The sequence below is a fragment of the Acomys minous genome, assembly GCF_964271855.1.
Source record: "Acomys minous genome assembly, chromosome: 4".
Taxonomy (NCBI): Eukaryota; Metazoa; Chordata; class Mammalia; order Rodentia; family Muridae; genus Acomys; species Acomys minous.
This window is the reverse complement of record NC_140486.1, coordinates 111,591,624-111,604,249: the sequence shown is the minus strand read 5'-3', so window position 1 is coordinate 111,604,249 and position 12,626 is coordinate 111,591,624. Positions and strand designations below refer to the sequence as shown.

The 12,626-nt window shown below is 38.4% G+C and overlaps 1 protein-coding gene across 6 annotated transcripts in view; it reads right to left on the bottom strand.

Annotated features, from left to right (window-relative positions):
• GIGYF2 (GRB10 interacting GYF protein 2) overlaps positions 1-12,626 on the bottom strand; it is a 130,121-nt gene that overhangs the window by 90,426 nt on the left and 27,069 nt on the right. For 5 of the 6 annotated variants that reach the window (XM_084778570.1, XM_084778573.1, XM_084778574.1 and 2 more), the window contains 3 exons: positions 11,868-11,950; positions 1,765-1,894; positions 735-830 (listed from right to left, as the gene is read on the bottom strand). In XM_084778570.1, coding sequence (XP_084634696.1) covers positions 735-830; positions 1,765-1,894; positions 11,868-11,908 — 267 coding nt within the window. In that variant the 5' untranslated portion in view covers positions 11,909-11,950. Of the gene's footprint in view, positions 1-734; positions 831-1,764; positions 1,895-11,867; positions 11,951-12,626 lie in introns of those variants that run through there. The other variant, XM_084778575.1, reaches the window with a different exon arrangement.

The window sequence follows — 12,626 nt, the reverse complement described above, 5'->3', positions numbered from 1 at the left end:
CAAACAGTTACAGCCACTACATAAAATATAAACTTGTCACTTTCTAGACCAAAAATCTTAATTTCGTATATTACTGCCATGCCTAGAAAACAGGAACCAGCAAGCACAGTACTGACAGATAAGTTTCTGCTCTAAGCTGAAGATTTAAATCAGGTAGGCAATTACCTGTAAGAAAGTATACCTTTCTGCAAAGAAGCTCTTCCCCTTCCTTCTTGGGGAGTAAGGGGGGAACATCTCCCCTCAACTTGAATACTTTGTAAGGAATAACTGACATTGTCCTTAAAGATCTAGAAAAACAAGGCTTCAGAGACAGCTCAGCAGATTAAGAGCACTGGCTGCTCTTCCAGGGGATAGAATCCAATTCCCAATCCCCACAAAGTGGCTCACAAACATCTAAAACTCTGACACACTCTTCTGGCCTCTCTGGGGTCCAGGTACACATGTAGTGCACAGATAAAAAGGGAAACACTCATATACATATAAAAATTAAGCAACTTTTTTTTAACTTAAAAAAAAAGTCTTGAAAGATTTCCTGACCTCTGCATAATACTCAACAGCTACAGAATCCAAAACAAAATTCTGGCAACTCAAGTCATCCACATGCCAATCATCAGCAAGCATGCTGGGCTAGGCTGATGTGGGGCTATCCCCAGGGCCATAATGATGACTCTTCCATAGTCATTCTGTAGCAAAAGAAACAAGAGGAGAGCTGAGGCTCAGTGCTAAGTACAAACCTGCTCTTCTTCTGTAAAAGGTACTAGAGCCAATGGTGGCAGGGGCTCCTCCTGCAGGATAGGCAGGAATTCTTTCTCCAGAAGGTCAAAAGGTATCTGTGTGATAAACACAGGCCATAATATTGTTATTCCTCCAGCTGCAAGAAGATATACCCAAGAAAAGTACTGTTTTCTAGCAATGAGCACATTCAATTTATGCAGTACTTACATTAAAAACTCCAGTCACAGCCAGGTATGGTGGCACACACCTTTAATCTCAGCAGAGGGAAAGAGGCAAGAAGGATCTCTGAGTTTTAGGTCAGCCTGATCTATATAGGGACCTTTAAGGCAGCCAAGGCTACATGGTAAAACTCCCAAAACTCTCAAAAAGTAAAGTAAAATAAATACTACAGCCACCCACCCTCTCCTCCCATGAAGCCATTTCCAAAGGTATTCCAAGGTACTCCAAAGTACAGAGTGGAGGAATAAAATCTCCACATTTAACTTAAAGCAGATGCTAAGGAAATTTCAAAGCAACTGTGTCTGTCCTAAATTTGAGATTTCCCATCCATTAATAAATTAAAAACAAAGTATGTTGAGAGGGGAAAAAAAAAGACATTATCTTCCCTAATCAGTTGAGAAAAATCTACGCTGTTTCATCTTGGTTCCCTTTTTAAGAGAAGCAAATGGTGCATTTCAAGATGTCTCCCCACTAAACCTTTCAATTTGATTTAAGGAGGGCAAAAGAGGAAAGCTGCTCCTTCCTCACTCCTAGACCCCAACTGGGAAGGAATGTAAGACTACAACAGAGAAAAGGGAAAGGAAAGGAGAAGGGAGAGAGGAGATTCCCCACAGTGCTGCCTGTTATGTGGCCACAGGCCACCTGTTCCCATAAGGACACCACAGGTCTTCTGTAAGGACAGAACATTCTTTAATCACTGTGCACCTCAACTTAGAGGGGAAGAGATGGAGAGGGGTCCATCAGATACCGCTAGGCATCGCTGTCCATACTTATCTCACCTACAATTCCCAACTTTTTGTATTTTCTTACCTTGTAGTCTTTAAGGAAAAGTGCTAACATTTCTTCTCGGCCATAACGATAATCTGCTAATTTATACTTTGGCAGGGCAGGAGAAAGAGGAGGAGACGTGATACTCCCACCACTGGACAGAGCACGGAGCCTAAAACAGGAAAAAGAAAAAATACAAAATGAAGTGACAGATATTCTGACACTGCAGGCTTTTTATGTAATACAGCATAAGATCTCACTTCAGTTCTTTTAAAAAGCAAAAATTCTGTTATCTTAAGCAGCAGAAAAAAAATTTTTTAACCTTTACTACAAGTCTCTGCCACAGCAACTGAGAAGTTCACTAAATGCTAACTAGACAGTCAGTGGTAACTCAGAAATTCCAACAGCTAAAAGGTGCCACGAATGACTCTAAGAAGCTTCAAGTTTGGAAATAAGACTTTTTTAAAAAATAAAATACAAAACAAAGGACCATTAGACTCACATAGTAAATTTAATAACAACAAGTACTGGTGAGCAGCTGGGCTCAGCAGTGCACGCCTGTAATCCAGCACTCAGGTAGGCAGAGGTAGACGGATCTCTATGAGCTCAAGGACAGCCTAGTCTACAAATCGAGTCCAGGACAGCCAAAGCTGCAGAGAAACACTGTCTCAGAACAAAGAAACAAACAAACAAAAGAATTGGTGAGAATGTGAAACAATAGAAACTCTAAAACAGGGTTCATAAGAGTCTAAGTTACAGGCTAACAAGGTGGCTCAGCAGGTAAGGGCACTTATTCAAAATCCTGCAGACAAGAATGCAATCTCTCTACTCAACAGAAAGGTGAAAAGAGAACCAACTCTGAAGTTGTTCTCTGACCTCCACATGGGCCAAAGCATACATGTGTGCATGAGTACACATACATGTATACACACACACATGTACACACAAACAATAATTTTTAAGTTTTTATACCATCAAAGCTGGAGAGATGGCTTAGCAATTCAGAGTATATACTGTTCTTGCAGAGTACCTGAACTTGGTTCCAAGCATCTACATCAGGCAGCTCATGAGGGCTGTAACTGGCTCCAGAGGATCCAGAGTACACTCACATGCACACACAAAATCAAAAATATTTTAAAAGAATTATAAGGTGTATGAATACATGAAAGTGTCCTTGAACTTTCTGACTGACAGCCAAGACTGAAAAAAATTATAAATTCCAATAGCCACTTCCAAGAATGAATTTGAAATAGCTAAGCATGTAAAAGCACTTTGGCTACTTGATAATAGCTAAAAATATTTAATGAAGTATGTGACATAAAAGAGAAAGCTAAAGAGAGAGAGAGAAACAGAGAGAGAGAGAGAGAGAGAGAGAGAGGGAGAGAGAGAGAGGGGGGGGGGAGAGAGAGAGAGAGAGAGAAAGCTAAATACAAAAACTTACAATGAAAAGTAAGTTTCTTGAGCAATCAGCATAGCTCCTAGGTATGAATCTCAGTACTACCTAAATAAATAATAATAATTTGGGATTTGGTTTTGGTTTGGGGGGTTGTTTTTGTTTTTGAGACAAGGTCTCACACAGCTCAGGCTAGCTTGAACTCACCACTGTGTAGCCAAGGATGACCCTCAACTTCCAATCCTCCTGCCTTTACCTCCTAAATGCAGTCCCAGTTTTAGGCAGGGCCTAGGGTCAAACTCTCAGCTGTGTTCATACCAGCAGTGAGGTATTCTCACTAAGCTATTCTCCCTCCAGCCCAAAGTAATAAAAAAAGAGAATGACCTGGGGCAGGGAGGGGATATTTAGCAAAACTAGTAAAAGAAAGATCCTACTAGCAAGTCATGGTGGCACAAACTTAAACTTATCCCAGCACTTGGGGAGGCCAAGGTAGGTCCTCTATAAGTTAAAGGCCAGCCTGGCCCACATGTGTTCCAAGATAGTCAGGACTACACAGAGACCCTGTCTAAAAAGACCAGAAGGAAAAGGAAAAGAAAGGAAAGGAAAGGAAAGGAAGTGAAAGAAAATGAAAGGATGAGATCAGATTGATGATTCATACTGTACTAGAAACAGCTGAGAGTTTGGGCTATCCAAAGTTCTGTACAGTAACAAATACCAGATACCTGAAATAGAATAAGTTACTTTAATTCAGCTGGTATGTCCTAAAGGAAAATTCAATAGATATTCTAAATTAAAGCCTTCAAAGTGTTAAGCATTAAAAATTAACACGAAGACCAGTTAAACTGGAATAAATATTTGCCTATTATTAAAAAATAGTAATACTGAAGAAAAAAGAATGAGACACTAGTAAAGTACAGTGAGAATGGTTCTTTCCAATGTTTCTATCTTCTTACCCTGTTTAAAAGCCTAACAGCCAGGCGGGTGTGGTGGCACACGCCTGTAATCCCAGCACTCAGGAGGCAGAGGCAGGCGGATCAATGTGAGTTCGAGGCCAGCCTGGTCTACAAATTGAGTCCAGGACAGCCAAGGCTACACAGAGAAACCCTGTCTCAAAAAACCAGGAAAACAAAAAACCAAAAATCTAACAGACAATTCTGAACATATAAGGAAGTATTACAAAATGCATAACAGACTCAAATGTACCAACCACTCACTTCTAAAATCAGCAATCCCATGGCCAACATGGCTCTCTGTATCACATCACTAAGCCTTTGATGCAATTTTGAAGGAAAGTTTAGCCTACCATTTTATATGTAAATTATCACAAAAAGAATCTTGGTTTTAAGTCTGAATTTGCTAGTCTTCTCTGTGACATTGTTGTTAAAGCTTCTCTCTCTTCTCCATTTCATTTAAATTGACAAATGAGCGTAAAGACTGAGATATGTCCTACTGGTTTGGCAATCCCTCCCCTGTGGTAGTGTATTAATCCATCGCAAGGCAATTGTTTTTTTTTTGTTTTTTTAGTTTTTCGAGACAGGGTTTCTCTGTGTAGTCACGGCTGTCCTAGACTTGCTTTGCTGACTAGGATACCCTCGAACTCACAGCGATCCGCCTGCTCTGCCTCCCAAGTGCTGGGATTAAAGGCATGTGCCACCACCGCCTGGAGGCAACTGGTTTTCTATACTGCTAGCATGTACTGATAATCAATGCCTGGATCCCTAACTTTACTAGTTGTTGCCAAGTGGTTCTATTCTATCACACCTTCTCTATCTTGTAGCTTTTCTGCTAAGGAAGCTTGCCTCTTATACTATTTGGTACAGTAATCCAATGTTATAGTTTACGAAGAAGAAGAAAAAAAAACTTGTCTTATTTTCAAAATAACATCCAACAGTAACAAATTACTGAATATATTTAGATTCATTAAAACTGTTCTTATGCTCCCACTATCTCATCCTTGACTAGTGAAGAATTTCAAATAGCTCCTGCAGGGCCCTTTGGACAGGCCTTGGTTAATTCTTTTTAATAGCTTATTTTCTATCTTGTGCCAAAGTGTCTCAGGGTCATCTCATATAATTTCTTGCATCAGTCCCAGAGTCCCCCATTTCTCCAAAGGAATCACCAGGTGGCACTGTGAGTTCAAGGCCAGCCTGGTCTACAAAGTGAGTCTAGGACAGCCAAGGCTACACAGAGAGACCCTGTCTCAAAAAACAAAAAACAAAAACAAAAACAAAAACAAAAACAAAAACAACAACAACAAAAAAAAGGAATCACCAGGTGTGCGCACTACCACTAAAATGGCCTTTGCTTACTTTCAAATTATTCTTGACAGAAATGAGGTTCAATGCCCAAAAGACACACTAAACACAGAAAAATTCTCCACAAAAAAAAGAGCCAACCACGATGAAAAGACCTTCAAGAATCTGTTCCCTTCAGAATCTAAAGAATTGGGTTGTCTGCTGGGGACACACAGCTCAGTGGGTAAAGGACCGTGCTAGAGCTGCACATACTCTTGCTATAAAAAGGCAGGTGTGCCGGCACATGCTGCAATCCCAGCTCAGAAGGTACACAGAAGGATGGGGTGGGAGAAGCTGCTTGCTGTAGCCTATTTATTCAATCAAATCCCAGGTTCAATAATATAACCTGTCGATCGATCGATAGACAGACAGATAGATGTAAGATAGATATATAGATAGATGGATGGACGGATAGACAGACAGACAGATAGACAGATAAGCTGGAGTACAAAGAAGACCGACCTTTAATGTTGACATCTGGTCTCCATGTATACTCCTTATCTGCTTAAACATGTGCATATGCACACGCACAAAAACAAAAAACAGTAAGTTTGGCCTGTCCTGGAAAAGCTGGCAGTTTGCCTCTAAGAACTGAAGCTGGAAAATATATACATGTTAGCTCACTTGTTCTAACTTAAACTTCATAAGAACCACAATATGAAAGATAAGTGTGACGCTCAGTGATAGGGCTTGGCTAAGTGTAGGAAGGCCTTGGGTTCCATCCCCAGCACTAAAAAAAGGCAAAAGAAGGAGGTGAGGCTGAAGACTAATGCATCTGAGCATGCACAAAGAACTAGGAGTCAAGCCTGGGATTTTATGACTACATGACTATGCTATACTAATGAGGTCCCAATTTTTATTTTGAATAGCCAATTTTATTTGCCAGGCATTAACTTTAAGATACTAGAAATTTTAAATATCTTCCACATCATACTAAGCCAATATGCTTCCTAAGTTTCTAACACCAGAGGGCACACCGAAGCCATTTCATGTGAAAATCTAAGTGACTGCACTACTCAGCTTTCTCCACTGAGAAATGTCTCCACTTCCTTACTTCCCTGTAACTTCAAAATCCAATCCAGCCTGGCTTCTCTCACCAGTGCGTTGCTCTACAAAGTGCCTTAACACTACAAAAAACAGAGAGGAATGTTCTAATCCCATGGCCTTCACATCCCCCCAGTCTACAAGAGTGTCCAGTCCCTATGTAGTAACTGACAGGGTCCAGAAGCAAGACTCTCCTAACCCTACAACTCTCTCCAAACTTTCACGTAATACTACTTCAAATCTACTTTAACTTACAAAGCAATTTGGGATGTCCATATTTGTGTGACAGCCTGGGAATCAAAAACAACTTCTGCATAAGCTTTTGATTTTCTAGTCATGCTCTGACCTCTTCCAACACCCTACTCATCATCAGCTTTTTAATCCCCATCTTTTCACCACCTTCCTCCTCAGGGCTCACACTTGACTTTCTCCCATCTTCTATACCCACTAACGATGCCTTCCTTAATCATAAATCTCTCATACCACCACCAATTCTTTTTCACAATTTTATTTTTATAAGCATCTTGAACAATGTAACTACTCTAATTCTATTTTCTACATCCTCAATAAATGCAAATGTGACTAAAACACTCCAATTCTTTGTTTGTACACAATGGCCAAACAAAACTCCAAGACACATGAAAGGATGCCTCTAAGCTCACCTCTCCCACACTTCACACTAAATATCTTGAAGTTTGTCTTAAATCTCCAACTTCTTGCACTCTTGTCTTTAAACATGTCTCTAGCGAAAATATTTAAGAATTTCTCTGAATGTCATCAGAATGGGGAGGAGGAAAATGCTAGGGACAACAACTGTTAACTGGCAAATACAGGAAGAGAAATAGAATGTAACACATAGCAGAAAGACTCTTGGTGTATTTATGAGGGGTACGACCACAGGAGGCACCTGGTATGTGTATGGGGGGCAACCACAGGAGGCACCTGGTATGTGTATGGGGGGGCACCACAGGAGGCACTTGGTATGTATATGGGGGGGCAACCACAGGAGGCACCTGGTATGTGTATGGGGGGCAACCACAGGAGGCACCTGGTATGTGTATGGGGGGGCAACCACAGGAGGCACCTGGTATGTGTATGGGGGGGCAACCACAGGAGGCACCTGGTATGTGTATGGGGGGGCAACCACAGGAGGCACCTGGTATGTGTATGGGGGGGCACCACAGGAGGCACTTGGTGTATATAGCGGGGTGGACACCACAGGAGCCACTTAACAATTCGGTTTTTTTTTTTTTTATAACAAATCTTAATGTTCTCTTCAAAAGCCGGGTAGCAGCTCATTCCCCATCCCTCTAACCCTTTTTGAGAGTTCCATCTGACAGAACTTTGATTTTTCTCACAGAGTATTGTCAGTCATCTAGCAGCTTCAGGTTGACATTCTCTTGCCTCTACCCACCTCTGCCAAGAAAGCATGAATGCCTAGTCCCTAACTAGTAACTCTTGTTCACTAACTTAAAAGATAGGCCAAAACTGAGAAACAACAGTGTCTTTAATAGTGGAATTAGTTCTTTCCTAAGCCAATCACATTGAGAAGAGAGACATACCTCAAAATGGTTAGCTATTTTAGCAGTATAAACCAAGTGCTGGGAGTGGGGTGCTCCCTCTCTTTTGTAAGCAAAAGAGACTTCTTTGAGAGCAGGGAAATGAGAGAAAGGAAAACCCAGAGGAGTTTTCTGTGTATCTTCATCTAGAAAGCAAGGTATATATCTACAATTATTCTCCCTATAATAAAGTCATCTGGAATTATCTAGGTAGATTTCTGATCCTTAAATTTTTTGAGTAAATTTTGATTTTGTATGTCGTAAGTACACATTTGCAAAGAACATATAGTAGAGTATAAACCCACAAATTAGCCAAGACTCTGAGTGGTAGGATTGTAGATAATTTAGACCCTTTCTATTTTCTTCTTCCGTACTACTGTTTCCTCCAGATTTTCTTGCTACTAGAACAAAAAGAGAAAAATAAAAACAACGCTAAAAAACATAATCTATATTGAAAAGTATTTAACACCAAAACACTTATCAAGGTAATACTTTGAAGTACTCAGGAGGCCAAGCATATCCCAAGAGTTCAGGCCAGCCTGGTCTACAGATCAAATTGCAAGACAGCCTGAGCTACACAGAAAAACCCTGCCTCAAATAAATAAACAACAACCAAAGTTTTGTCAAAGACAACATAAACACACAAAGAAAGTGAATTAAGTTCACACTATCCTTCTGGTGGTCAATCTGTGAAGTGTCATCTAAACCTTAAATTAAATATTCAACTTTTGATTTAACAGTGATAATCCAAGGAAAATGATCAGAATATAAACAAAATCATTCACAAGTATACATATATCATTTACAATAACAAAACATTGAAAACAACTTTACTTTCCAGCAATTTACTCATTCATTTAATAAACATTTATTGAGTGCCTACGAGCCAGGCACTGGAGCTACAGCAGTAACAAACTATATAACAATCCAGACCAAATGCCTGCTCACAATGGAGCTCACAGTCTAGTGAGAGCTAAAGGCTGTGTTATTAGCAAGAGAGCATCCAGTGTATCACAGTTTGATATAGACCACTAAAGGATTCAGGGAGTAAGAAGAAGGGACAGTCAGAAAGCCTGAAGTGGTAATATTTGGAGAAAGGCATTTAAAATTGAGTATTATTTTATACCTAGAAATTCTTTATTAAGTCTGTCATATCCTTTTACACTATCTGGTGAGTCTGTAATATGTTCCCTTGTCCTAAATAAACAATCCATAACCTAATGATTCTGTTGGCTTTAGGAAAGCTATACAGGTGTGGTCCTTCACCACAATTTTCAATTTTCAAATTCCCTATCAACACAAATGACTCAGGTAAGGACTAGAGGGAGGAATGGGAAGAGAATTTTCTCAATTACAAGTAAATTTTTTAAAACTAACATAAAAGACTTTTTTAAAAACTTCATTTTATGCATTTCTTATTAAACCTTGTTTTTTTCCATTAATCATTACAAAAATTTTGACTTCAATATAAAGAATGTCATGAAATACTTTTGTACGGGTCAGAGTTGCAAAATGACTCAACATAAACTCTCACTCAATTCCTTGATTCTCAACTGTTCTAAACACAGTTCCTCACACCAAGATTTGTAATGAACATGTTACATGAAGAAAATATGTCAGCAGTTTCCAATCACATGGCAGGTTTCTAGCATAGAATTACTTCAGTTGTTTAAGGACCTCATAAACTATCTTGGCTGAAAATAACTGATGAATGGTAAAAGTAAGTCTGTGCCTACTTAGCTCTCCACTCCTTGGCTTATCTACACTTCAGGTGACTCACTAAAGGCTCCCAAGTACCAATGCTTACAAGATTAGCCTAGGTAACAGCTAGAAGTTTCTGTTTAAGGATGGGATTGAAGACTACTCTCTGCTAAAGTTACCTCAGTTCAAATTAAACATTATACAATGCTTCAGAGTACCAATAAAGAGGACATGTAAGACACTACTGATAGATTGAGCCAATGGTAAAGCAGCACCTGAAAATGATTTAATGTTTGGTAACACATGTGGTAGAGCAGTAAACTTTCTGCGAAGGACCAAGGAGAAAATGCACAAACTCTGAGAACTAGAGTAGCACCAAGGTATCAAGGTAACATGGAAACAAAAGATGATGTTATCTAGCAATAAAACTTTATTTACAAGAAAATTACACTCAAACAGGATTCCAGGTGCCAACCAGGGATATGAGATGTTAAACTCAATAATATCACAAGTTTGGTTGGTTTGATTTTTTTTGTCTTTTGTTTTTTTGTTTTATAATTCTTTGGTTTTGGCTTAATTTTCTGGTGTTCCTTTTTCTCTACATATTATTAGCAAGTGCTTTAAGATAAAAACTCTTTAAATTACTTAATGGTTTTAATCATGAGGATATATAGATACGAAAGAAAAGTAATTAATAATGGCAGAACAGTTGTACATACAATGGTTTACAAAGTAAACTACATGAATTTAAATCCACCTGCTTAAAGAAGGTAATAAGATATGAATAAAGATTTAACTAGAAGAATGTTAAAATGTTTTTATAATACTAATAGCTGAGAATAGCCTCTACATGCTACATCTGGGAAGCTAGTTAAATGATAGAACATCCATACAATGAAACTATTCAATAGAACCAAAAAAACATTTATTTTAAAAGATTTTTTTTACTTGCTTTTTTTTTTAAGTTACAAGATAGAATGCACAGTATGATCCAATTTTGTGAAAATAAAGTATACATATACACAAATAAGATACAAAAGACCACTTGGAAAGATACACCAAGATATTTACAGTGGTTACTAAGGATCAAATTAAGCTTATCTTTTCCTTGCTTACTTATAATTTCTGACTTTTTGAGAAACAAAGTGATTTAGTAATAAAATTCTTTTGTAAATATAAAATAACTGAAACAGGTGCAACATTATTTAGATAACATTTTCAAAATAAATTCAAACTATAGGCAGTGTGTCGATTCTTAGAATTTCAAATGCTTTCTCCTCCATTTCCAAATGGTACGTATGAAAGTTAAGAATCTCTAGGGAATACATATCAAAAGAAGTGCATATGAGCAGGTAAATTCTTAAGACTCCTCAAACAAGGCGCTCCTACAGAAGCCTTACAAACTACACCTGAACAAAGGATGCTAACACTACTCCAATCCCTGCCTTAGGTACTGCCTTTGACATTACCAAAGGAGTTTGTTCCAAGTATGATTGAAAAATTAACTATCATAATTCACGCCACTGAAGAGAGGATCTTCAATCACCAACTTTGGGGGGGAAAGAAGAAGAGGGGGGGAAAGCCACACTATAATGTGATGGATCTCAAAATTCCATGAGAATTCCATATTCGGGGTCCAAACATATCTGTAAGAGACTCAAAGGTCAATTATTGTTATTATGGCAAATGCTAGCTCAGCTCAGATGGGCTACTGCTAATAGCCAGTATTAATTCTGGACCACCTGCCTAGCCCATCAATAAAAATAAAAAATTCAAATGCTTCCATTAAAACTATTTTTAAATAAGTATATCAACAGCATAAAACATTGTAGCAGAAAATGTAAGTATTAAATATTACTGTTATACTTATATAAAATTGTTTAGGTACATACACAAAGGCTCAAAAATAAGCAATGTTCTAGAGTGGTAGATTACAGGGTTTTAATTTCATTATCAAAACTTAACCAAAACATAAAAAATTCAATTAGAGAATGCAGTCATTTACCAAATTTAAGTTACTATAAGCTAGTCACATTTTTTAGCTATACACATGAAGCCAAGTCTCAGAAATATGCACATTTATACACCACCCAGCACCTGTATATGTCATGAATATATCATCAAATACCAAACAGGACGAAACTGAAAACTCACCATTCAGGCCCAAAGTTTAGTGTCTGAGTTTCTGCCGCCATTCTTCTCCGTATTTTTAAAAAGATTTTTATATGTGGGGAAACCTGTTAAATAGAAACATCTTTTTGTCAAACAATGTCAAGAAAAAGTGAAGAGCACCAGGTCAGAACATACAGCTAGACGATGCATGATCTGTTTATAATCTAAGAATAAGAGATTGTTGAATGACTATTAGTAGCAATGTAGCTGGCAAAATGAAATGAGTAAATCTATACCTTCCTTTCAACTTCTTACTGCGTTTATATGAGAAAGGAGGCGTAGAGTACAATGAAATGTGTGAGACAGTTAGAAACAGACTATGCAGGGTCCTGGAGCCAAATTAAGGATGTTGCACTTTAGCCTTAGAGCAGTGGGGAGTGAATACTCGGTAGTAACATTTACATTTCGGTTTCTAAGACTCTTGTAAGAGCTCTGCCACCAATCACCATGTGGTGTTGGGGATTGAACCCAGGCTCCTAAGCATGCTAGGTAAGCACTCTATCAAAGAACTACAGCCCCAGGCATCCTTTCCATTTTTAATTTCTTTAAAATTAAAATACATCTTAAACAGATGCATACTGCAACTGCCACTGACTGTGATGCAACTGTATCTACTGTCCCAACATGGCCCAATTTTGGTCCTAACTACCACTAAAGATGCCTTCAAATTGATTTTAATATAATTCCAAGGAAGCAAAACAACAATGGAATAGTAATGACGTATCTATCATTAGAGAAATA